The sequence below is a fragment of the Terrapene carolina genome, unplaced genomic scaffold (genome assembly GCF_002925995.2).
Source record: "Terrapene carolina triunguis isolate 2854851 unplaced genomic scaffold, T_m_triunguis-2.0 Scaffold88, whole genome shotgun sequence".
Classification (NCBI taxonomy): Eukaryota; Metazoa; Chordata; order Testudines; family Emydidae; genus Terrapene; species Terrapene triunguis.
The window spans coordinates 6,319,939-6,345,939 of record NW_020664439.1 but is presented as its reverse complement, the minus strand read 5'-3'; the positions used below and the strand labels follow the sequence as shown (position 1 = coordinate 6,345,939).

The 26,001-nt window shown below is 42.3% G+C and overlaps 1 protein-coding gene across 3 annotated transcripts in view; it reads left to right on the top strand.

Moving 5' to 3' along the window:
* The window catches only part of LOC112112348 (glypican-5-like), a 629,288-nt gene that overhangs the window by 467,807 nt on the left and 135,480 nt on the right, over positions 1-26,001 (top strand). For all 3 annotated transcript variants that reach the window (XM_026649925.2, XM_026649924.2, XM_026649926.2), the window contains one exon: positions 24,429-24,579. In XM_026649925.2, coding sequence (XP_026505710.1) covers positions 24,429-24,579 — 151 coding nt within the window. The remainder of the gene's footprint in view (positions 1-24,428; positions 24,580-26,001) is intronic.

The following is a 26,001-nucleotide window of genomic DNA, read 5'->3' as shown; positions in this document are numbered from 1 at the left end:
GCTGGACCTGACACCGCCTCTGTACCCTGCTAAAGGTCACTGTCCTGTCCAATTACCAATCCCCTTCCCCCCTCCAGACAGACTCTCCCTCAAAAGAACCTGACTGAAACAGCAATGAACAGAAACAAACATTTTATTGCGAACCAGACATGAAACGTGGGGGGTGAAACTTGGACGGGGGCTTGTGTGAGGTGGGTAGGAAAGGACTTATGAAATTTTGGGGAATGTCAGCCTTCTAGTGCTAGAGCAGTCTGCAGGGGTTGACTGAAAGTTTTAACGTCCCTTGCCGCCCCTCCTTCTTTGGACTTTAGGTGAGGGTGGTGTGGGACTTGGTGGCGGGTGAGGGCGGTTACAGATAGACTGCAGCGGGGCTCTGTCCTCCTGCCTCCGGTCTTGCAGAACATCCACAAGGCGCCGGAGCGTGTCCGTTTGCTCCCTCATTAGTCCAAGCAGCTTTTCAGTAGCCTGTTGGTCCTCCTGACGCCACCTCTCCTCCCGTTCCATGACTGCTCGGTGCATTTGTGACAAGTTCTCCCTCCACTGTGTCTGCTGGGCTGCCTGGGCTCGGGAGCAGCCCATTAGTTCTGAGAACATGTCTTCACGCTTCTTCTTCTTCCTCCGCCTAATCTGCGCTAGCCTCTGGGAGTGTGCTGACAGGCTGGGTTGGGAGACAGTCGCAGATGTGTCTCTATGAATTGTAAAAAGGGAGTGAATTCCTGAGACAGATAAATGAAATTGTATACAAAGAACCTAGTCTTTCTCTGTGAACAAGACCATGCACTGCACCTCTCACATGCGCACTCAGGACAAGGTCGAATTTTCGGCCGTCGCCTTCAGTGCCTGTGGACTTGCGGTGGTCTTGGAGTGATCAGAGAACTGTGGCTGGAGACCTGAACTTCTGGAGCGGGCAATAATGGTAAGCCGTAGACTTGTGGCTGCTTAAAACTCCAGCAGTAGCACTGGCCTCCTTTCACATTGAAAGCAATGCCAGTCTCTGCTGCCAGCAATCAGGACAGCATCAACTCTGCCCCTGTCCCACCTCCTCGCGGCTGTCCCAGGGAAAGATCCCTGTATGCTGCCCCTCTCCCTCCACCGCGTGGCTGTAAAGCAGTCCCAATACTAACATTCCCCTCCCTAATTCAAAGCAGGGCGTCATGAGCGACATCACCCTCCTGAGGATCCCGGACACCCAGAGAGAACGCATGCTGCGGGAAAGCATGCAGAAACCGGGGCCGTATGCCGCCATGCTATGTCGGGCCATGATCCCCGAGTACTTGATTGTGGCGTAGAGGGGACATGTCTGCTACCACGGAGGGCCCACTAAGATCGCCCTACCCCGGAACCTCATAAACAGGCTTGAGATCTACCTCCACGAGACCTACGAGGAGTTCTCCTACGAGGATTTCTCGTCAATCCCCGGCCACATTGACCGGATTTTCGCCTAGGTGCACTGGGACTATGGAGTGGAGCGTCTTGGGCCTCGGAATCATGTAGTAAGGGACATTGTGAAAATTTTTTAAAATTCTTGGGACTAAATTGAGAAGAGCCTAAGACAGAGAAATCATGAAAACCCATTTGTTACCTTTGTAAATATTCCTGTTTTGTACCTGATTATTTTTTTACTAGTTTACAGCACTTTTATAAATATACATTGTTAATAGTATAAATATTACCGTTCTGTTTTAAATAAATGTTTACATGTTTACAGCACTTACTGCTTGATCCTTCCCCTGATTCTGTGTCCGGGGTAAGGGATGGGGACGGTTGGTACGGGATCTCGGTAAGGGTGATGAAGAGCTCCTGGCTGTCGGGGAAATCAGCGGTGCCAGCGCTGTCGACTGCCTCGTCCTCCTCATCTCCTTCTTCATCTTCCCCGTCCGCTAACATGTCCGACGAGGAACCGGCCGCGGACAATATCCCATCCTCGGAGTCCACGGTCAGGGGTGGGGTAGTGGTGGCGGCCGCTCCCAGGATGGAATGCAGTGCCTCGTAGAAACGGGATGTGTGGGGCTGGGATCCGGAGCGTCCGTTAGCCTCTTTGGTTTTTTGGTAGCCTTGTCTCAGCTCCTTGATTTTCACGCGGCACTGCGTTGCATCCCGGCTGTTGCCTCTCTCTGCCATGGCTTTGGAGATCTTCTCGTAGATCTTAGCATTCCTTCTTTTGGAGCGCAGCTCGGCAAGCACGGACTCATCGCCCCACACTGCGATGAGATCCAAGACTTCCTATCAGTCCATGCTGGGGCCCTCTTTCTATTAGATTGCACGGCCATCTCTGCTGGAGAGCTCTGCATCGTTGCCACTGCTGCTGAGCTCACCTCGATGTCCAAAGAGGAACTGAGATTCAAACTGCCCAGACAGGAAAATGAAAATGAATTCAAATTTTCCCGGGGGTGTGGCTGGTCAGAGCATCCGAGCTCGGACTGCTGTCCAGAGCGTCAACAGAGTGGTGCACTGTGGGATAGCTCCCGGAGCTATTAGCGTCGATTTCCATCCACACCTAGCCTAATTCGATATGGCCATTTCGAATTTAGCGCTACTCCTCTCGTTGGGGAGGATTACAGAAATCGATTTAAAGAGAGCTCTATGTCGAACTAAATGGCTTCCTGGTGTGGACGGGTGCAGGGTTAATTCGATATAACGGCGCTAAATTCGACATAAAAGCCTAGTGTAGACCAGGCCTAAATCTCATTACCCTAACAAAGGTGTCTCAAATGGGAATCTCTCTCCTGTCGCTAGTAGAATTGACCACTAGTCTTTGGTCTTCTCCAGCATTGCTTGTAAATTAGTTAAAATCTGCAATGCTATTCAAGAGTGGAATCCAACTTAGACCCATCATCAGAAAGGAGAGGGAATTTGTTTTAAATGTTGTGATGACAGATAAAAATACAGAAATGGAGGAAACTTCAGAAGTCTCCATAAGCATATTTCAGTGAAGGTATTGATTTATTTAATGGGAATTTTAATTGTAGAGCAAATGATCTGAAATAAAATATACAGCAGTACACAAAACAGCAGAACAAATGAATGTTGCATATATACACTAAGGCTGCTTGAATGAGTTCCCTGTGCTAAGTGCTGGTAGTGCAGCCAGTGCACTATACTGGAGGTTTCAATCCTCTTCTTTAGTACAATAGCTCAATTAAGCAGCCTGAATGAGATACAAAGATGGTAATTGTTGGCTTTCAAAACATTTTATATATATTGCAATTTGGGCTAATTTCCATCTACTGCTGTATAGCCACATTCTGCCTTGTATAGTATATGGCTGTCATTTTTTTCGAGTACATCATCTGACAGCTTTCGATCTTTGTGACCAGATAATCATGTTAGTGGTTTTCTGAAAAGGTAATAGGATAGGATGATAGTCTGTGTGCTAAAAGAAAGATTGAAGCATCAGAGCTCATTTCACATACTGTGCTTGTTTTAGACAAGAAAAGAACTAAAATCTTTGATGTGAAAGGCAAAGGTGGTAACTAGTTCAACACGTACTCTTGCTCTCTGTAATGATCTATTATGGGAGCGTTTGGTAGAGCCCTCAACCTGCCTGTTCTCTCTCCAGACCCACACACACATGTATTATTTTAATGAAACTGATTTGGCAAAGAAGTTCTTTGTCATGTGTCCTGGAAAGTTAGAATGCAGTCATGACGGTACAACACAGAGGAAATAAGTGTTGTTTTATATATCAAACCCATAGCAAATTAGAAAGACTTCTCTGTTGTACCAAACCCTCTGTGATTTAGCCTACTAAATATTCTGGGCACAATCTTCAGCTGGTGACAATTGGAGTAGCTCCATTGAAGTGAATATGCTGATTTACATCAGTGGAAGATTGGGCCTTCTGATCTGACACACTAGTGTGATGGAATCATAGAAGGATGGGTTGAAAGGGACCTCGAGAATTCATGAAGTCCAGCCCCCTGCACTGAGGCAGGACCAAGTAAACCTAGATCATCCCTGACAGGTGTTTATTCAACCTAATCTTAAAAGCTTCTAATGGCGGGGATTCCACAGACTCCATTAGAACCGTATTCCAGAACTTAACTACCCTTATAGTTAGATGGTGTTTCCTAATATCTAACTTAAATCTCCCTTGCTGCAGATTAAGCCCATTACTTTTTGTCCTACCTTTGGTGGACATGGAGAATAGTAGATCACCATTCTCTTTGTAGCAGCACTTACCATCTTTGAAGATGTATTGGATCCACTCTCAGTCTTTTCTCAAGCCTAAACATGAATAGCTTTGTTAACCTTCCTCATAGGTCAGGTTTTCTAAAACACTTGCCATTTTTGTTGCTCTCCTCTGGACTCTCTCCAATTTATCCACATCTTTCCTAAAGTGTGGTACCCAGAATTGGACATGATACTCCAGCCGAGGCCTCACCAGTGCTGAGAAGAGCAGAGCAATTATCTACACCCCTCTCCACATCTTACATACAACATTCCTGTTAATGCACCCCAGAATGATAATTTTTTTCACAACTGTATCACATTGTTGACTCATTCAATTTTTCATCCACTATACACACCCCTGATCCTTTTCAGTAGTACTACTGCCTAGCCAGTCATTTCCCATTTTGTAGTTGTGTAATTGATTTTTTGCCTTCCAGTGTATAGTACTTTGCACTTGCCTTTATTGCATTTAATCATGTTGATTTCAGACCAATTCTCTAATTTGTCAATGTCGTTTTGAATTCTAACTCTATCCTCCCAAAGTGCTTGCAGCCCCTCTCAGCTTGGTTTATATGCTAATTTTATAAGTATACTCTCCACTCCATTATCCAAATCATTAATGAAAATATTGAATTGTACCGGACCCAGGATTGACCCCCAAAGGAGCCCACTAGATATGCCCTCCCATTTGACAATGAGCCATTGAAAACTATTCTTTGAATACAGAATTTCAACCAGTTGTGCAACCACTAGTAATTTCATGTAGACCACATTTCCCTAGTTTGTTTATAAGAATGTCATGGGGGACTGTGTGAAATCCTCTAGTGGATTTATGCACCATAGAACATATTTGTAAACCTGTTTCTTTAGATGTCTTAGCAGCCAAGTGGCACAGGAATGTCATAATTGATTTTAGATTTTTCCTTAAGTGCAATTGTAACGCCAACAGACCCCAGTTGTCGGTGGGCAGGATCGAACCTGGGGCCTCTGGAACTTAGTGCATGAGCCTATACAGCATGAGCTAAAAGCCATCTGATTCTTAGCTAAGGCTGTGGAGCAGACTCAATTTATATCTCTCTCTAAGTGGTCTCGGTGCCACTAGATGGGATAGCACACCACACCCAGAAGGTGTGCAGGTTACACAATGCTAACTTTTTGTACTTCACTTGAAGTGAGTGCTACCTGTAGTACAGCTAGTTAGCTTGCTAATTAATACATAAGGTTGTTTATGTTGAAAAACCACAAACACATCTTTCTTACTGCTATTTTTCCACATTCATATCCATAGAATGAGATGAATATTGCAACTGAAGAACTCAGTTGATGGCATTTATTTTGAGGAAGCTAAACAGAGCCTGTGACGTTATTGATATAATCTGGGACCATATAAATCATTGTTGCAACCATGGTCCTGTAGTGGCACCAAATCATGTATAAAGGGGGTCAAATGAGGTGTCTAAGACAAGGTTATGGTTTGCTGGTTATGATTATGCTGTCTATATGTGTGTATCAATTTTGTAGTTGAAGTTATAAATATTGGCTCTATACTGTCTGTATTTCAAACTTATGCTCGGCTTCTGGGAGACATCCCAGACAAGTTGGTGTTAGCTCTGCCTAGCCTGCTTGATGGCCCATTAAGGACCATCAGCTATACAATGGACCCATTGAGAGAAGGCAAATACGCCTTGCAACTCAGCAAAGTATGCAGGGACTGGCCCATGTAACTCCAGACTCCATTTTGCAGTAATTTTCCACAGTAAGGACAAAGAGGTGTTCTTAAACCTGAAAAAAACTATAAAAGGCTAATGCCTCATCTCCATCTTGTCTTCAATCCTGCTTCTTACCTCTGGAGGGACTTTGCTACAAACTAAAGCCCTGAACAAAGGACTGAATTACCCATCCCAGCTGGGAACGTACTCCAGAGACTTAATTTAAACCTGCAGTTTATTCTATCACTGCTACAAGCCTGACCTAAGAACTTTGCCATTACTGTATGTAATTGATTCCATTTAACCAATTCTAGCTCTCATCTATATCTTTTTCCTTTTATAAATAAACCTTTAGATTTTAGATTCTAAAGGATTGGCAACAGCGTGATTTGTGGGTAAGATCTGATTTGTATATTGACCTGGGTCTGGGGCTTGGTCCTTTGGGATCGAGAGAACCTTTTTTCTTTTACTGGGGTATTGGTTTTCATAACCATTTGTGCCCATAACAAGTGGCACTGGTGGTAATACTGGAAAACTGGAGTGTCTAAGGGAATTGCTTGTGTGACTTGTGGTTAGCCAGTGGGGTGAGACCAAAGTCTTCTTTGTCTGGCTGGTTTGGTTTGCCTTAGAGGTGAAAAAACCCCAGACTTGAGCTGTGACTGCCCTGTTTTAGCAATTTGTCCTGAATTGGCACTCTCAGTTGGGTCCCACCAGAACCAGCCTCATTACGGTGGCGTAGTCAACAGGATCCACAGAACCGGGTCAATTAAGCTTTGGGTCAGAACCTCACGCTATCCAAATTTGAATTTTGGGATTAAGAGTTTGGTTGGTTAAAGAGCAGTTGCAATGGGTGATCAAAGAGCATATGAGGGCCTTGGCAAAAAAGCCCTGAAAGATTTGTGTTCAGAAAAGGGGATAAGGTTTAGAAAGAAAGCTACAAATCAAGAACTGAGAGAGCTGTTAATAGCCAGTGAACAGAAGGCAGGAGCACAGCCCTTACCCGATGCTACAGAAGCTGCAGAAGCAATTGGAATGCAAAAGGCAGCAAGTAAACTGCAACTTGAGCATGAATAAAGACTGGCAGAAATTTGATTGCAGGAACTAGAAGCTAAGGCAAAAGTGGAAAGACTTCAGCTCCAAGTCAAAGAAGCAATGGAAGAACAGCAGAAACTGTATCCTCTTGAAAGTCCTGTTTATAACAATGTTGGTATGTTGTATAACTCTGAGCAGTTGTCTGGGTGTAACTAAATGTACCCCAACACTGCCACCTTTTATGTAAATGCTGTTACTGTGTGTTCAGTAAAGGGTGGCTCCATAAATTGTGCCAGTGCTATGTATGGAAATGGTAATGAAAAATTCATAAAGAGTGTAAAAGTCAATGGTAAAAGCTGTTTAGGGCAAATTATGGCTTCTAACATCACTCTTGTTAAAGCAGATCTTGTCGAAGAGGAAGATTACTTACTAAATCAACGTGTGAATGTTGTAGTCCTCTATGAGTTTACTGTAAGTGTGCCTTTAGCCAGAATCCATCTTAAACGGAATGGGACTAAGCATGAAGTTATAGCTGGTGTAAGGAAGTTGTTGCTGTGACGTTGTGCAGTCTATATGGTTTTATAAAAACATGATAATAAGTGAATATAATGTAACTGGGATAGTTTTATAAAAATTTGATAATAAGTGAATATAATGCAACTGGGATATGCTTCGTGCAAAAGGTCTCTTGTAAGGTATCATTACAAAGCTCATAATCTACTGAGTGTGATCATCCTATTTGTAGAAATGTACCACTCTTGTATCTAAAACTAGAAATATAAAACATAACTCTGAGGGCCTATTGTAATTATGTAAAGTGTGGGCCATTAATGATGGTTTGGAATCTTGATGACTCCCATTAACAAGGACCATTGTCTGCAGATGGCTGTGTTTACCTGTTAGTCTTCCTGTATATGTGTGTGCTGGCAAGTGGGCAATGAAGTCTTGCAGTAACATGTGATCATGTCACCTGAACTGGAATCCATCTTTAACCTGATGCTTTTCCAGTGAGGGGGAGTGGAAACCCAGAGGGACAAAGGGTTCCCGCCTTATGCAAAAGATATATAAAGGGGTGGACGAGAAGAAAGGGGGGGAGAAGCCATCATGAAGAATCCCCTAGCTATCACCTAAGCTGGAACAAGAGCTGTACCAGGGGAAAGTATTGTGTCCAGGCCTGGAAGGTGTCCAGTCTGAGAAAAAGCTTACTGAAGCATCTCTGAGGGTGAGATTATCTGTATTCAGTTTGATTAGACATAGATTTGCACATTTTATTTTATTTTGCTTGGTGACTTACTTTGTTCGGTCTGTTACTACTTGGAACCACTTAGATCCTACTTTCTGTATTTAAGAAAATCACTTTTTATTCATTAACTCAGAGTATGTATTAATACCTGGGGGAGCAAACAACTGTGCATATCTCTCTATCAGTGTTCTAGAGGGCGAACAATTTATGAGTTTTCCCTGCATAAGCTTTATGCAGGGTAAAACGGATTTATTTGGGTTTAGACCCCATTGGGAGTTGGGCATCTGAGTGCTAAAGACAAGCACACTTCTGTGAGCTGTTTTCAGGTAAACTTGCAGCTTTGGGACAAGTGATTCAGACCCTGGGTCTGTTTTGGAGCAGACTGGAGTGTCTGGCTCAGCAAAACAGGGTGCTGGAGTCCTGAGCTGGCAGGGAAAACAGGAGCAGGGGTAGTCTTGGTACATTGGGTGGCAGCTCCCAAGGGGGTTTCTGTGATCCAACCAGTCACAGTTGCCTAAGGATCTTTTGATTGGGGAAGCTTTGTTCAGACCAGGTAGCCAGTCACAGGACAGGAATGATCTTAAACATATGTCCATTGTGGGCAATGATTTGCCTAGGGAGGGTTTCTCCAAAAGTTTGTCTTTGGAAAGTAGCTGTTCGGCTGTGAATAAAGTTTCTGAATGTCTACCTACTGTCTCAGAAGTGAATCTGGAGTTAGATCAAGAGCAGAAAAATCTCATTGGTCAGGAAAATGTTTCTCAGAAGCAGATTAAAATGAATGGTAAGGTTGAAGCCCTAACTGAGGAAGGAAAGGGTAAATTTTCAATGGGTGATGGATTGTTGGCTAGTGCAGCTTGTAAAATTGAACCTGAAAAGGGTAACTGTGATTTGCTGGAAGTAGCTCAGTGTAGTGAAAAGAGCAGCAGTTTATCTGTTGGAAGTGGCAATGTGCCTGATAAGGAAGCTGCCCCACTCTCTCAGTATTTTTCTGTAACCAGCCCTGTGTGCTGGGACAAAGGAAAGGAAGGCAGGGAAAGTTTGGATGAGCCTAGGCAGCCTTGTAAGCTAAGGGCTTTGTCTAGTCAGCAGTTTGGGAAGGCACGGATAGTGGAAGATGAGTGTCCCTATACCTTACCTGTTACCTGTGTGAAGAATTGGGACAGTAAAGGAAATGTGTCTGTGTCTGTCAGGGGTATTGACTTGCCTATGGAGGAAGCTACCTCGGTCTCCAAGCAGTTGTCTGTGAACAGCCCTGTGTGCTGGTCCAAGGGAAATAAGATCCCAAGTTGTGTGTCTGGTAAAGGCTCATCTTTGACAGAAGACAGAAGGTGCCTTTCAGCCTGTGATGGTTGAGGATCGTGCAGTTGTCTCAGAGTTGGTTCTGGATTCAACTAAAGCCCAGGAAGGGAATGGTCCTAAGTTTGTGTCTGCTAGGGAGGATGGCACTGAAACTAGGTTGCATCCAGTTAATGTCCTAGTGAAATCCCACAGACCAGACAATTCTGGTGCTTGTAGTTTGCCTGTTGCTAATGTGTGGTTGGAAAAGGGTGTAGCAACTCTGTCTGATCAGGGTGATGCCCTAGCCAGGGTACAAGGAGAGCAAAAAGGTGATTTAATTATGCTACCTACTGACAGTTTAACAACTTGTAGCAAGAAGGAAAAAATTCCTGAACTTGTGTGTGGCAAAGGGACGGAGAATGCTTCTAACCTTTTATCTAGAAAGTCTATAAGTTTGCCTGAAAGGGGATTGTGTAGGAATCCGCCTGATGGGCCAGAGGTGATTCTGAATGTACGTGAGACCCAGAAAAAGTCTGTTATTGCTCAGGAAAGTGTTCCTTTAGAGCAAGTCCTAGGTGAAGAGGGTAAGGGCAGAATTTCTGTGAGGGGTGAATTGCTGCTTAGAAAAGCTCCTGGGGAAAGGAACCCTCATGGTAATCTGTGCAAGCAGTTTACTGCAACTGAAGGGTGTAAAAGTGATTTGATCAAGGAAGTTTCAGTTCCTAACAGCCAAAAATTTTCTGTTGTAAATGGATCCACTGACTTTCCTTTTGAAAGATCCAGTGTGGGTAGCTTTGAAGAGGTCTCAGATGGAGTAAAAGCTGTTAAAAAGGCACCCTATAACCAAGTGGCTGGGTTTGGCCAGCTTGTTGGGGAGACAATGGTGTTGAAATAGGAGTGTCTCCATGCTAATTCTTTAAGTGAGCAGTCTGTGCTTCAGGGTCTGAGAACAGATTTGGTTACTGGTGTTTCAAAGCAGAACAGTTTTATGGCTAAATGCTTGAGGATGCAGGGGAGAGCAAGCAAACTCTCACCCGCAGACTCTTTGAATTTGTATGGTATCTCTGTAAAACAGAGTCCAGCCTTGGAAATGATAGCAGTTAAGAATATGAAAACTCTTGGACTGGCTCCTGTCTGTGGTAATGCAAATTACTTGGCTGGCAGGGAGAAGAAGGACTTGCTAATAGCTGTTAGCACAGAGAACACAGCCAATCAGCCAGTAAATTCTGTTAAGCAAGAGAAATCAGGGTTTAATCCTTCAGGACAAGGAGAAAAGAGAAAACTTAATTTTGCAAAGGGAAGCCACAGGGGAACCCTAAAATGCCCAAACTCCAATGGTATTAAGCCAAAGGTGTGGCATAACAAACATGATTGTAAATGAACACTTGCAATGAATTTGTTGTTATTGCTAATGGTAATTTTTGTAATTAATGTGTTGCTATTACCAAAAAATGTAAAAATGTACAATGTGCCTAATCTTTTAAAAAATCCCTTAAACATGTTAAGTGTGCTACATGAGAACAGACTTTATGTTAAAAGGCCTTGTTATACTGATGTTTCACAGTTAATGCCTGTAAACAGTATTGGAACTTTTCACAGGAGAAAAGACATTCCAAACCTAATGTGCTGTATGAAAAGGGAAACTGAGGCACACTACCATATTGCTTTCACGGCTAAATGCCAAGATTCCTGTACTATGAACATCATTAATATCTACATTGATTTAATGTTAATTGGGTTCCAAACATTTGCCAGAGCTTGTATGGATAAAGTAGCTGTTTTCTTTAGCTCTTGGCAAGATCACGTAAGGCAGACAGAAATCATGCTGCAAAAGCAGATCCAATCCACTATTGTTCTAACCAAGTTTTGCCTTAAGTTTGTAAAAAAATTCAATCATGTTATTAAACATGACTTCAATAAACCATTTCTGTTATACACTGGTATGGCTTCTAACCCAATACTAGCTGTAGTGAGACAGACCCAAGGATGTTTTAGCAATTTGTCCTGAATTGGCACTCTCAGTTGGGTCCTGCCAGAACCAGCCTCGTTACAGAGCCCTATGTATGTTTTAACATTTGAGACATCACAGTCAAAACCTGAGCACAGTGAATGGCACCTTGTAGTGAGATGTTTGGATTGTTCTCTAGTCTTCCCAATAAAACGTCCAACTTTTCATACTGTGATGAAAATGATCTTCACTAACAGAGAGCTTGAAACCAGATATTTATCCAAGAACATGAAACAGAATTAACATGCAGTGGAGCATGGCATGAACATTTCCTTCAGCAAATAAAAAAGGTAATTGCTGTCTGTGTACAAAGCAGCAAGAAAGGTTTGGCTCGGTTCCTTCAGCCAATTTAGAGAGGCCACTGTTTACTTACTTAACCCATAAAAACATGCAGCTTATCAAAAGGGTGCCATTCAAGGATTGATGGAGTGCAACCAGCCTGCTGATTGCAGGCACTTCTTATTTCACACTTCCTAAGTCTGATCAAATAGAATGTTCTTGTCCTATTATTAGAACTCTAAAACCTAACAAGTCTGAGCTTTTAGTTAAACAGGGTGGCCATATCCCAGTTTAAATGTGAACAATAATTAATAAATGTTGAGTCAAATTCTGCCCTCCTGAGAAACCCCACTCATTGCAATAGGATTACACAAATGTAACTGTGGACATAATTTGGTCCTGCCCACACAGAAATTAGTCAGTCTTGAAAATATCGTTCCAGTAGATTAAGCTAATCTGAGTGGTTCTGGTTTGTGATTTTAGAGGTTAAAAACAGTTGCAGAATAATAAAATCTAGCAAAATATGTTAAAGGTGTTAAAGAAAATGAAAATTGTAAAATAAACATAAAAAAACAGTTCAGTCAGGAACAAGGAATTGGCAAGTGTCACCTTCCAGGATGACATGAAATAAATACACTACACCTGTCCCTGTACTGAAGTCCTCAGTTTACAATTTTATCACAAATGTTACCTGAACATAACAGCTGATACCCAGCTGCAGCAAGTTCCTGCAGTTTTCTCTTCATCAGTGTAGGGTAGAGTGTCTCTGTGCCCCATCCAACATGGAACGCTGATCGGGCATTCTCTGGGGTGCCTGATTGGGGTTGCCAGATGTTCAGTTTTCAACCGGACTTTCCATTTGAAAGGGGACCTGTAAGGTGTCTGGTCAGAAGTACTGACAGGACATCAAAAGTCCAGTTGCCGCCTGGAGGGTACTAGAACGGGAGTTGCTACCTGCAAACGCCACCACCAGCCTGTCCCCAGTCTCCTGCCAGCCTGGCCTGGGATGTGGGGACCGGGAAGCGCCAGTGCAGGAGGCAGGGCAGCATGAGGCGGAGCACCGGAACCTGTACCAGCCCCTTCTCAGCCAAAGCTACTTCCCACCTGCATCTCATGGGCTGGCAGGTTCCGCATCAGCTCCAAGTGCAGCTCTGAAGGCGGCAGGTGAGTCCTGAGGGAGTGGGGAGCAGGCGACCGGCAGGGGCTTGGGGGTGGGGGGGCTGTAGTGTCTAGCTTTAAGAAATTGGAAAGTTGGCAACCTTATGCCTCACACTTGTACCCAGGAATAAGAGCTACCTCAGCCAGTGATATCAACAACATCTGTCTAGTGCACACAGGCATTCTCTCTCTCTTTCTCTCTTACACGTGCGCACTCACTCACAAATTGGAGATGCTAACACCCTAGTTTTGAAGTCTTTAATCCTGTGATGCATTTATGTATGACCTATAGCAGACTGAGCACCATCCACCGGTAGCCTGGATATTGGTGCACTATCACAGGGATCTCTGCTCATGACTTGGTGGTGCCTCCTCTTGGCCACTCTAGGGATTGGCTCTTTTAGTCTGATGCCCTTCTTGTGGTTCCTCGTCCCGTCGTCTCATTCTCCTGGTCTGTGGCCCCCTTTCTTGCTCCTCATCTTCATGGCTTAGCCCTCTGGCCAAGTCACACGAGTCCTCCCCTCCTAGGGTAATAACATCTTCCTCGCCATCCCAGGCAGTCCTTAAGTCCACTATCCTGGCTGGCTCACTCCCTCAGTGGCTAAAACACATTGTCCCAGACAGCCTCCAAGTTCACTGCCCAGATTGTGCCACTCACCCAGTGGCTGTTGGGGGAACCCAAGCTTGCCCTCTACTCTCGGTTCCAGTCCAGGGCCCTATCTCCAGCAGCAAAGGTCTGGGCAACCACAAACCTCCCTGCCACTCCCCTGGACTACTTCCTACCTTGCCTATCCCAGAACATAAGAACAGCCGTACTGGATCAGACCAAAGGTCCATCTAGCCCAGTATCCTGTCTATCGACAGTGGCCAATGCCAGGTGCCCCAGAGGGAGTGAACCTAACAGGTAATGATCAAGTGATCTCTCTCCTGCCATCCATCTCCACCCTCTGACAAACAGAGGCTAAGGACACCGTTCCTTACCCATCCTGGCTAATAGCCACTAATGGACTTAACCTCCATGAATTTATCCAGTTCTCTTTTAAACACTGTTATAGTCCTAGCCTTCACAACCTCCTCAGGTAAGGAGTTCCACAAGTTGACTGTGCGCTGTGTGAAGAAGAACTTCCTTTTATTTGTTTTAAACCTGCTGCCTATTAATTTCATTTGGTGACCCCTAGTTCTTGTATTATGGGAATAAGTAAATACCTTTTCCTTATCTACTTTCTCCACATCACTCATGATTTTATATACCTCTATCATATCCCCCCTTAGTCTCCTCTTTAATCTCTCCTCATATGGGACCCGTTCCAAACCCCTAATCATTTTAGTTGCCCTTCTCTGAACCTTTTCTGTAAGGCTCCCATTCTGCACCCTTCTAACTAACCCCTTTCCTCTGGGTCTGCTAGACCAGTGGTTCTCAAAGCCGGTCCGCCACTTGTTCAGGGAAAGCCCCTGGCAGGCCGGGCCGGTTTGTTTACCTGCTGCATCCACAGGTTTGGCCGATCACAGCTCCCACTGGCCGCAGTTCGCTGCTCCAGGCCAATGGGGGCTGCGGGAAGCAGCGCGGGCCGAGGGATGTGTTAGCCACCCTTCCCGCTGCCCCCATGATGACCCAGAATTCCCAATAAAAATGCTATTGTGAATATGGCCCACAAATAATGGACACATATGCAGAACCTGATACATAGTATCAGCATCTGTACATCAAGGGACCTAGCTGGATTATCCCTCAGGGTAGAGCTCTTAGCCCACCCAACTAGCATCTTCTCACCAGCATCCCTTGCCAGGATCAGGGGACCAGGCTAGCTGTCATCAAAATGTTGTGTCTATGAGGTGAACCAAGGCCACTGAATGGGACAGCCACAGCTAAAAGCAAATACTGAACGATCTCCTCTTGGAAGGAAGAAGGATATGTCTCATTAGTGACGTGACAGTGCATGTTGTTTCTTTTCTAAGAGTCCCCATTCTCATTTCCCCAACACTCTGGTTCTTTTCCCAAGTTCTGTCACACTTACAGAAAAGTGGAATCACAAGATCATAGTTTTCTGTGTCTTTTAATGCGGGGTGAATTTCACCCTCTACAGGTGTAATCTATGAGTAGCTAAGATGTAAAAAAGTATGTCAGGTGCTTATTTCTTCTTTTGAGACATGACTATTAAACTACCAACCTAATCAACCAAAATATGCCAGGTCTTTTCAAACTCATAGACTCATAGACTTTAAGGTCAGAAGGCACCATTATGATCATCTAATCTGACCTCCTGCACAATGCAGGCCACAGAATCTCCCCCCCCCCCCCCCCCCCCCCCCCCCCCCCGTAACAAACCCCTAACCTATGTCTGAGTTATTGAAGTCCTCAAATCGTGGTTTAAAAACCTCAAGGTGCAGAGAATCCTGCAACAAGTGACCCATGCCCCACGCTGCAGAGGAAGGCGAAAAACCTCCAGGGCCTCTGCCAATCTGCCCTGGAGGAAAATTCCTTCCCGACCCCAAATATGGTGATCAGCTAAACCCTGAGCATGTGGGCAAGACTCACCAGCCAGCTCCCAGGAAACAATTCTCTATAGTAACTCAGATCCTACCCCATCTAACATCCCATCACAGGTCATTGGGCATATTTACCACTAATAATCAAAGATCAATTAATTGCCAAAATTAGGCTATCCCATTATACTATCCCCTCCATAAACTTATCAAGCTTAGTCTTGAAGCCAGATATGCCTTTTGACCCCACTACTCCCATTTTTCCTGCTCACCTAGAACTAGTGATTGTTTAGAATGAATAGTAAAGTAACAGGAGATAAAATGTTCACTTCAGATCATTCAGAATTACAGCTGATAGTTTGTAGTAATGGGGAGCACAGCTATTACAGAGCTTTTGTTAATAACTCAAGAGATTCACAGAATTCACATTCCTATTTGTCTACCCGAGATTTTTAGCTCATTAAACTAATCATACTATAAACACTCGGCAAAAAAATAGCATAAACATGGCCACTTTTAATAATGATCTGAGAGGAAAAAATTATAAAGCTAACCTCAAAAATAGAGCTATCCTGAACTGTAGAACTAGGTAAAACTCCTAAAGCCAATTTAGATTCCTGATGATAGACACAGTTAAACAAAAACAAGAACAACATCAAAAAACCACCAATAACTAACTAAATCCATTATTTGTCCTGAGAATGGGGAGAGGAATGCAAGAAAGATAACAAATTTCCCAGGAGGTGAATAAATAGTGTTGAAGGGACTCAGAATCACAGCAGAAGAGTTGATCAAGTAATAAAAACACTTAAAATTGACAAAAATTCTTAGCGCAGATTGGACCCTTTCTAGAATTCTTATAAGGGAGTAAGCAAAAAGAAGGGAAGAAGAAACACACACTACATTTTAGGAACACGTCTTGTGGTGTTTTACTGGTAAGTAAGAGACAGGCAAGAGAGAAATAATTTCAGGCCCGTAACCTTCACTTAAGCACTGAGAAAAATATTGGTTTCACAAATCAAGACAAAAATGCCAATCTACTGCAAAATAATGAATGTATTTACAAAAGGGCTGAGACCGAGCCTTCCTTTTTTGCATTTATGTCCCTGCAATATCAAATGTAGGTGTAAATGTAGGAGTCGTTTGGTCATCTAACTTGCAGATTGTACCTACAATTAGGTAAAGATACAGAATTGCCACCGTAATTCAACTGAGGGTGCAGGTTGGATTCCCTTTTGAAAGTTTATCCTTAATTCCTAATTAAAATTCATTACCATCGATTTACAGAAGGACAACCATTGACATAAAATTCTTTAGAATTGTTTAAAGCAATAACAAAAACATGAATTGGTTGGAGTCAAAATTATGAATTATCTATATCTTAGTAAAATGTGGTCACATACAATGTTAGTAAATGGGTGTAGGAGGAAAGATATGAATATAAGAACGGCCATACTGTGTCAGACCAAAGGTCCATCTAGCCTAGTATCCTGTCTTCCGACAGTGGCCAATGCCAGGTGCCCCAGAAGGAATGAACAGAACAGGTAATCATCAAGTGATCCATCCCATCGCCCATTCCCACCTTCTGGCAAACCAAGGCTAAGGACACCATCCCAGTCCATCCTGGCTAATAGCCATTGATTGACCTATCCTCCATGAATTTATCTAGTTCTTTTTTGAACCATTTTATAGTCTTGGCCACCACAACATCCTCTGGCAAGGAGTTCCACAGGTTGAATGTGTGTTGTGTGAAGAAATACTTTCTTTTGTTTGTTTTAAACCTGCTGCCTATTAATTTCATTTGGTGACCCCCTAGTTATTGTGTTATGAGAAGGAATAAATAACACTTTCTTATTTACTTTCTCCCCACCAGATTTTATAAACTTCTATCATATCCCACCTTAGTTGTCTCTTTTCCAAGCTGAAAGGTCCGAGTCTTATTAATCTGTCCTCACACGGCAGCCATTCCATACCCCTAATCATTTTTGTTGCCCTTTTCTGAACCTTTTCCAAATCCAATATATCTTTTTTGAAATGGGAAGACCACATCTGCACACAGTATTCAAGATGTGGGCATACCATGGATTTATATAGAGATAATATGATCTTTTCTGCCTCATTATCTATCCCTTTCTTAATGATTCCCAACATTCTGTTCGTTTTTTTTTATTGCTGCTGCACATTGAGTGGATGTTTTCAGAGAACTATCCTCAATGACTCCAAGATCTCTTTCTTGAGTGGTAACAGCTAAGTTAGATCCTGTCATTTTATATGTATAGTTGGGATTATGTTTTCCAATGTGCATTACTTTGCATTTATCAACATTTAATTTCATCTGCCATTTTGTTGCCCAATCACCCAGTTTTGAGAGATCCTTTTGTAGTGGGAAAAAAGTTAAGTAGAAAGGAAAAGGCATCAAAATGCAAAATTACTTGCATGAACTAGGAACACTGGCAGAGAAGTGACTTACAAAATTCTCCATAAACAAATGAAGGTGATTAGACTGAGTTAAAACCTAAGAAAAGGATATCTACCCACAGTGGTCAAAACACTAAGCAGAAGGGCTTTGTGGGGTTTGGGGAGAAGACATGAATAAAATTCTAAAACCACTGAACGTGCTCAACCAAATTTCATGAAGTATGCATAACAATTTGACTAGATTATTATAGGTGAAACCAGATTTGTTATGCCAGGGTTATTGTAAGGAATTGGGTAAATAGAGCAGAAGGAAACCAGAATGGTACTTAGGAATCTCCGTTGTTCAAAAAGGTTATACATTTTTATTCTTTAGGTAAAAATGAACATAAGAGGGCCCCTTATTGAGGTATTCTCATCTCTGAAGGGACTAGAGAAGGGAAATGCAACAAGCCTTTTGGAGTTAGTGTGAAATACAAGCATGAGGGAAGCAGACTGAAGAAAATGCCTGACAAGAGATTGAAGAAAAAGAAGAGTTTTGCTTCTTTATGCCGAAAGAAAGAAAAGGACTGCACGGAGTAAATGTGAAGGGCAGAAACAAAAGCAAACAGTTTTAAGAGGGGATTAAGTGCACATATGAAAGGAAATTGACTATAAATGTCATCTCAAAGGAAAGGACGCACTTAGAATAAGTATATGTGGCTATTATGTCCTAACATTTCTTATGTTCCTATTGTTTTGTGAATTGACTGAGCATCTGCTCAGTCACCAGGCACCAGTAAAATCCAGCCCTTTATGTACAGCACTAATTTTGTCAGTTCTTATGAAAAAATACAGACAATTGGCTAAGAAAGCAGAGTATTGTTTCATTCTGCTGTGGTCATTTCTGACCTAATAAGCGTTTAGAAAGGACTTTTTTGAAACACTGAGCAGGCTGAGAAAAAATACTTATATTCTAACAGGAAGGATTGAGTCATTTGTGACTTTATTTTCAAGAGTAGGCTTTTTTACATTGTTCGTGCAAAATTCATTGTCTCTGAAGATAATGATACGTATTTCATTAGAACAGTTTTGAAAGAAAATTGTTTGTCAGCCTCTTTAGAAAGGATCATGTTTTGCCTTCAGTTACTAAATGATGCATCTCTTATGTCTGTCTTGATGTCTATGAAAACATCGCAAGTGAGAGATGTCTGGACTCATACTCTTTGTAATTGACTAACAGGTGGATTACTGTCAAGTTATTCAGTTCATAGCAATGGCCATCTTTTTGGGATATAAAAATATTCATACTGAAGTACATCATAGAGGAAACTAACAGACCACTTGGGAAACAAATAGCATATAGGAGTCATCTTTGAATATTCCAAGCACTCACTTTTAGGAGACTTAATCTTATGGTATCCATATGGTATCCTCATAGCTTTTCCATTGCCATGTTCACTGATCTGATAAACTTGAAAGTATGGTGCAAAATATAATGTAAAAACAAACAAACTATTTTCTGATAAAATGAGCCCTTGTTATTCTATTTTGCTGAATTCTTAGCTCAGATACAATAGTTGCACTTTTACAGAATAGTATCTCAAGGAGCTATACAGCTATTAATTAATTAATCTGGAGGGGCATTCACAAAATTGATGCTCAACTGGGAATGCTGCTGTTGTACAAAAAGTGTTTGAGAGTAAATTTGTATTCAACCGTGCTGGAATAAACGATATGCGTGCACCTTGTCAGCAGTGTATTTAATTCAGAGTTGTCTGGTTACATGTGATTTTACACACATTTCAGCTAAATCAAATGCAAAGCAATCTATTCAGGAATATTGTGTATGTTCTCTACACTCTTTAGAGGACTATGGGCTTGATCCAAAGCCTACAGCAGTCAGTGGAAAGACTCCCATTAACGTCAAGGAGTTTTAGATTAGGCCTTATTCATGTTGCCTTTTAATGAGCAAAAGATATAATATGGATATTTATACTTACCCGCTGGTGGTCAGTCTGTCAATTCTCATAAAGCCAGCAGGACTGGAGCTGTTCATTACAGCTTTGGTCTATTAAATAAGTCAGTACCGAACCAGTGGCCCAGCGTAGTATTAGAGAGCACTATGCTTTTGGAAGTGCTATCTTTTGGGTGAAAAAATTAAAGTCCTAAAGTCCTATGCTCCTGTTAAAACTCCCATGATGTTTTCTACAAGGGTAGAGATATTAGCTCCGGTGCCCTGGCACAAATCCAAAGGGGTTATTGCATTTCTTCTACCAAAAATCCAGTTCTGCTGTTTCAGTTGGATAAGGTACTGCATTCTTCTCTTCTGGTCCTGAACTCAGTGCAGGGCTCCTGTTCACTGTTTAAGTGGCCAGAGGTGGCGGTGGTTGGGTTTCTGTGATGGATGAATTGATCTGCATGTGTATTGATAGATAGCTACTACAGTCAGTAAAGTTATACCACATTGAACTTTTTTGTTGAAAGTGTAAAATAAATGCCAGTTATTGATCCAGATCAGTCTCTTCCATGGTAACATATGAGGAGGAGACTATGGCGGAGCATCCATTTGGAGAGGTTCTCTCTATGTTTGTCCATAGGAAAAACCATGGGAGTTGGTGCCTCCAAATTTGCAGGATTCCTTGGGCTCCACTCCATGTCAGAACCATCAGGGCAAAAGCCTTGGTCCTTCATATTAGCTCTAGCCCCTAGTGGAAGCTCCTCTCACAGCCTGGCAGCACGGCTCCATTGGAACAAAGCACAAGTGACCACCCCTGACCTGGCTGCCTCCAGGACCTACAAAAACACACACAAATATAATAAGACTGTATAATCCTTTTTGCATAAGATCCACAAGGAGGATAATGTCTATGGCCACCCCCATCCCAGCCTGCCAGTTCCCCCCAGACTCTGCCTCCTTCCATTTCTCTTTACATATTCTCAAATCTCTGGAGGAGATGGACTGGCATTGCAGAAGCACTAAGACCACTTCTGTGCAGTAGGGGAGACCTGCATGCAGAAGAGGCCCTACATGCATGCATCTGGGGGAGATAATCTAAGTCTTTATTATACAATAAGTATTTCGAGAGTAATTAAAGTTGCTACTGCTGTACACGTTAAATCTACTCTTAATTTTAGTTAACTGCGCCAGTACACCAACCATAGTCCAGTAATATTCAATATTTTCATTAATGATTTGGATAATGGAGTGAGGAGAGTATGTTTATAATATTTGTTGATGATATCAGGATGAGAGGGGTTGTAAGCACTTTGGGAGACAGACTTAGAATTTATGGGCAGCGCGTGGCTCTGGCATTCGGGGAGGCTGGTGCGAGCGATGGAAGCTCCCCCGGCACCCGAACTGTGGCCCCATCCCTCTCAGCTTCCTCCCCTGGAGGCTCCACCCATACTTTGCCGCAGGCCCCACATCTACTCCACCCCAGGTCCCGTTCCCACTTGGCCCCCTCCCCACTCGCTCCTCTCCTCTGCCGCAGACGGGGCCACGGGGGAAAAGTGTGGGTGGGGCCATGGCCTAGGTGTACCCTCCACACTCTCAAAGGTGGTTGGTCGGTCGGCGGCTGTTTGGGGAACCTTAGCCTCCCCTGTCCTATTATACCCATGTTAGAATTCAAGAAGACCTTGATAAATCGGAGAATTGGTCTGAAATCAACAAGATAAATATAGTACTTTGTATTTGTCTTTACTGAATTGTAGAAAAGAAAAAACATGCTCAACCTCAACATGGGGAATAACTGGCTAGGCAGTAGTCCTGCCGAAGAGGATCTGGGGTTATGGTAGATCACAAATTGAACATGAGCCAACAATATAATGCAGTTGCACAAAAGGCTAATGTCATTGTAGGGTGTATTAACAGAAGCCTTCCACTCCACTTGACACTGGTGACATAATTGTTCTGCTGTACTTGACATTGGTGAGGCCTCAGATGGACTATAATGTCCAGCTTTGTGTGCCACTCTTTAAGAAAGAGGTGGACAAATTGAAGAGAATCCAGAGGAGAGCAACACAAATGATAAAAGGTTGGAAAACCTGACATATGAGGAAAAATTAAAAAAACAACAACAACTGGGCATGTCTAGTCTTGAGAGAAGAAGACTGAGGGGGGACCTGATAACAAGGTTCAAATATGTTAAGGGCTGTTATACAGAGGTTGATGATCAATTGATCTCTGTGCCCACTGAAGGTAGGACAAGAAGTAATGGATTTAATTTGCAGCAAAGAGATTTAGGTTAGATATTATGGAAAAAAAATATGTATAAGCTAGTTAAGCTCTGGAATAGGCTTCTAAGGGAGTCTGTGGAATCCTCATCATTGGAGGTTTTTAAGAACCGACTGGACAAACACCTGCCAGGGATGGTCTAGGTTTATTTGGTCCTGCTTTAGCATTCGGGGCTGGACTAGATGACCTCTCAAAATCTCTTCCAACCTTATATTTCTATTATTTCTATGATTTCCCAAAGCATGGGACATGCAATTGATAGGTAGGGGCAAGGGACATGAAAATGTCCTTGGGTATATGCATGTTTCCTAGTGCCCTGTTTCATGGCGCTGGGTCAGGGGACCAAAGGTCACATGGCAACAGCCTAGAGGTGGGGCTTACTATAAGAGGGAGCCTCTTCAGCCAAAGGAAAAGGAGACTTGGCTGGGGTCCTTGCTACACCAGCTGGGAGATGCTGTAGGTGTAGAAGTCTTTGCTGGGAAAGACTTTAGGAAAGAGGAGGTTTTGGGGAGGAACTGTAGAATGTGGGGGAAAGGGCTAGTAGATGTGTATATAAGTTGCCAAAGAGCTGTTTTCCTGAAGGAGAGGCAGGACATAGCGTTCAGTAGCCTGGGAAATGCTGCAGTGCACCCATGTTTGAACACAGAGCTCATTTCTCTGCCCTTTTCCAAGACAGCTGAGCACACATCGTTTGGTTATTCACTTTTGAGTCATGAGTGCTGAATGAAATCAATTTGAAAAAGAGTTATTACCTTAACAGGCAGTAAACATTTCTGCCTTGACTGGCAAACAATCATTAAAAGCCTTTATTAAATTTTGCATCTGTTCTGTTCACCACTTAGCCATTTCTTTTCATTCTGAAGGATTATAACCAAGAATGAATGAGTCTCCTCCAAGACAGTCAGGACACAATAAATCTATGAAGTAACTGAATAATCCTTTCCTCCACGTACTCATATTTATTTTTTACATTTGCTAAAAATATTTGCTCTCTTACTTCCCCATGACATCAGGCTTTCAGCCTGTGAATAATGATGCTCGACACCAGGCAGCTTGTTAAAAAAAAAACCCTAACAACTGGACAGTGTTCAATGCCTTTCCCAACTAAAATCCATATTCCTGTCCCTCACAAACTCATCTTCCCACTGCAGTGCAGTGATGTGTGCATCTTCCGAATGACCAAAACAGACAATTTCAGGTAAAGGGTAAATTAGCCAGGTTCTCCCCAGTACGAGGTAGCAACTATAGTTCACTAGAACAGGACCCCTACGCACAGTGAGACATGCATTTGTCATCTCCAGACTGCGTTATTATGGAAGCTCACTGTATTTGAAGAAGAATGTGAAAGCGATTCAAGGATTCCTGGTGGTGCAAAATGCTGCTGCCTGCCTCTTCTGCCATTTAGGTCTCCGTTAGTGTATCAAGCCTGAGCTCCAGTTTCTCGGCTGGCTCCCACTCCATTTCCACTGCCAGATTGATCTGTCCTGATCTTCAAAGCTGTAAATATATCAGATCAAGTCCCAGCTATATTAGCTGTTCCATCTTCACACTGCCAAAACCACAGCCCAGAATGATGTATGTGAGCGCTAAGGACAAGGCATTCTCAGTTGAGGGGACCTCACCATGGAATTAACTAACTTCCAAGAGGAGATTAGAGAAATCCAGAGTGGCCAAGTTTAGGAAACACCACCAAACTTCCTTATTGTGAGAGCTTTTCCAGCATAACCAGAATGACATACATAGCATCAGCTACAACCTTCTTCCCCTCTAACTACCAATGAAAAAGCCCACCCCCAAACAGGGAGAAGAGCCAGCCAGTTAGGCTGCCATTGAAAACAAGTTTTAATGGTGGTCTAGACCTCTGTGGTGACACATTTGTGTTTCTTACATTGTAAAGTATGAGAGCTCACCATCAGCCACTGCACACAAAAAATGGGGATGGCATGTAAAGCTCAAAAAAGATTTGTTTCATAGCAAATACAATACTTCAGCTAGCGTGAGCTAATGCAGTGAATTCAGAGTGACTCCAGAAACAGCTTGTTCTTATTCTATAGTAATTCCAAGAAATTTGTTTCAGTCAAATGTTTTGCTGATTCAAGTTAAAGTGAAATGCACAACTTCCAGTCTGCACAGGCTTTGGACCTGATCTTGTCAACTGCTCAATGCCCTAAAAATCCTACCTCAAGGCCCGATCCTGTAAGATACTAGGGCCCTCATGTATACCTGAAACACCTCTGTTGACTTCATATGAAAATAACCCAAAACATTGCACTAACCGTATGGTGAAATATAACATTTTGAACAGCAGGATCAGACCCACAGTATTTCAGAACCAAGGGTCCTAGGCACCCTAGAATCAGGCTCTTTGTCACTTGCATCTTGAATTGTTTGAAGACACTACATTTCATTGTGACTTGTTTTCTTGTCTTTTAGCTGGATACAGAGAAGACAAAATTGAAGTTGGAACGATGGGCTTCAAGGGAAAGTGGCAGTGGGGGCGGGAAAAGTGAAGCAATGGAATCAAGCGGGGACTGTGACGATGAGGATGGATGTCAAGGATCTGGTGACAGAATTCACACAACAGGTAAATGCAGGGGAAATGTTCTCTGAATATTCATTCACATTTTAAAGCAGGTTTCAACTGAGTAGTGTTTTGGAGCCTTTCCATGAACATGGGTAAAAGAAAATATGATGCTTGTGGAAAGTGAATTTAAACTTATATCTCAAATATTTGCTGAAAGTGAATTTCAAAATTCCATATTGGATTGTAAATCTGAAATTTGCATTGTGTTGGTGACTAGTTTTTTAAAAAAGAGGAGACATTAGGCAACTAACCAAAACAACATAACTTGCGAGGTTGAAATACCAAACATTTGCAACTGCAGCAGATTGAAAAAATGTCAACTTTTTTTCTGTGGAAACTGAAACCTTGAGCAGAAATGTATTGATTTTGACAAAATAAGGGGTTTCATGCCTGGAGAGGAGGTTGGAGGGGAGACGAGAGAGACCTCAGAATAGTCAATAACCTAGCTTTTAGAAAACTCACCTGAGATGTAGAAGACCCAGATTCAAATCCTTGCTCTGGTGGGTTGGTTGTGTCTGTGTGTGTTTCTCATGTCTTTTCACAAAGAAATTTCAAAAGGTCTCATTTTTGTTCGTCAGAATGAAAATAAATTTCAAAACCTTGACATTTTTCCTGATACAAAAATTGCTGCTTTTAGCCAGCACTATTTCCAACAAATGTTTGTGAGCTATTCGGATGTGGAGAAAAGTGTGTTTATGAAAATCAGAAATAATTTTGAATAACAAATAAATTTAGAGATTTTCCACACTCTTCTTACAAACATTTTATAAACAAAGGTTGGGAAACATAGATGAATACATTATCAATTAAAAATTATTTGCTCATCAATTAATATTTCATTGTTTGTGTATTGTATCTGACTTGTGAAAAGACTTCTTCTAGATGCCCCAGACGCAGGAGATTACAGCGATGAAAGTTTTAAGTAATATGTTTTTTGTCTTCATGTGGTACATTATAAACAATAGCCAGGTGCTAAGTCATTTTCAACTGATAATTAAACTATTTATATATTGTAGTACTGTACTGCCAAAATATACAATGGCTCTTTTGTAGTTAGATTTCAAAAATGAAAAAATAGAAGCTTTTAAAATTTGTTTTATTGTTAACTTTAGTAACGTGAAATAAGGAAGCAACATAATGCCTCCTCCTTCTTTTTTGCAATCAGTTGAAATAAAATTATTTATGATGAGAAGGTTGTGGATTAAAAAGAATTATATTTGCATAATTAGCTCTTCCATTGATTTAGCTGGGATTATATTAACTAAAAATATAATTACAATTAATTTGACCAAATGCTTTGGATTCAGAACAGTAAGAGTAGCTATTCCTTCTTGTGAAAATTGTAATAGTGTTTTATAATTAATATATTATATTGTATGCAGGTTGCTAGCAGTAAATTTGTTTGGCATATCTAGATGCAAT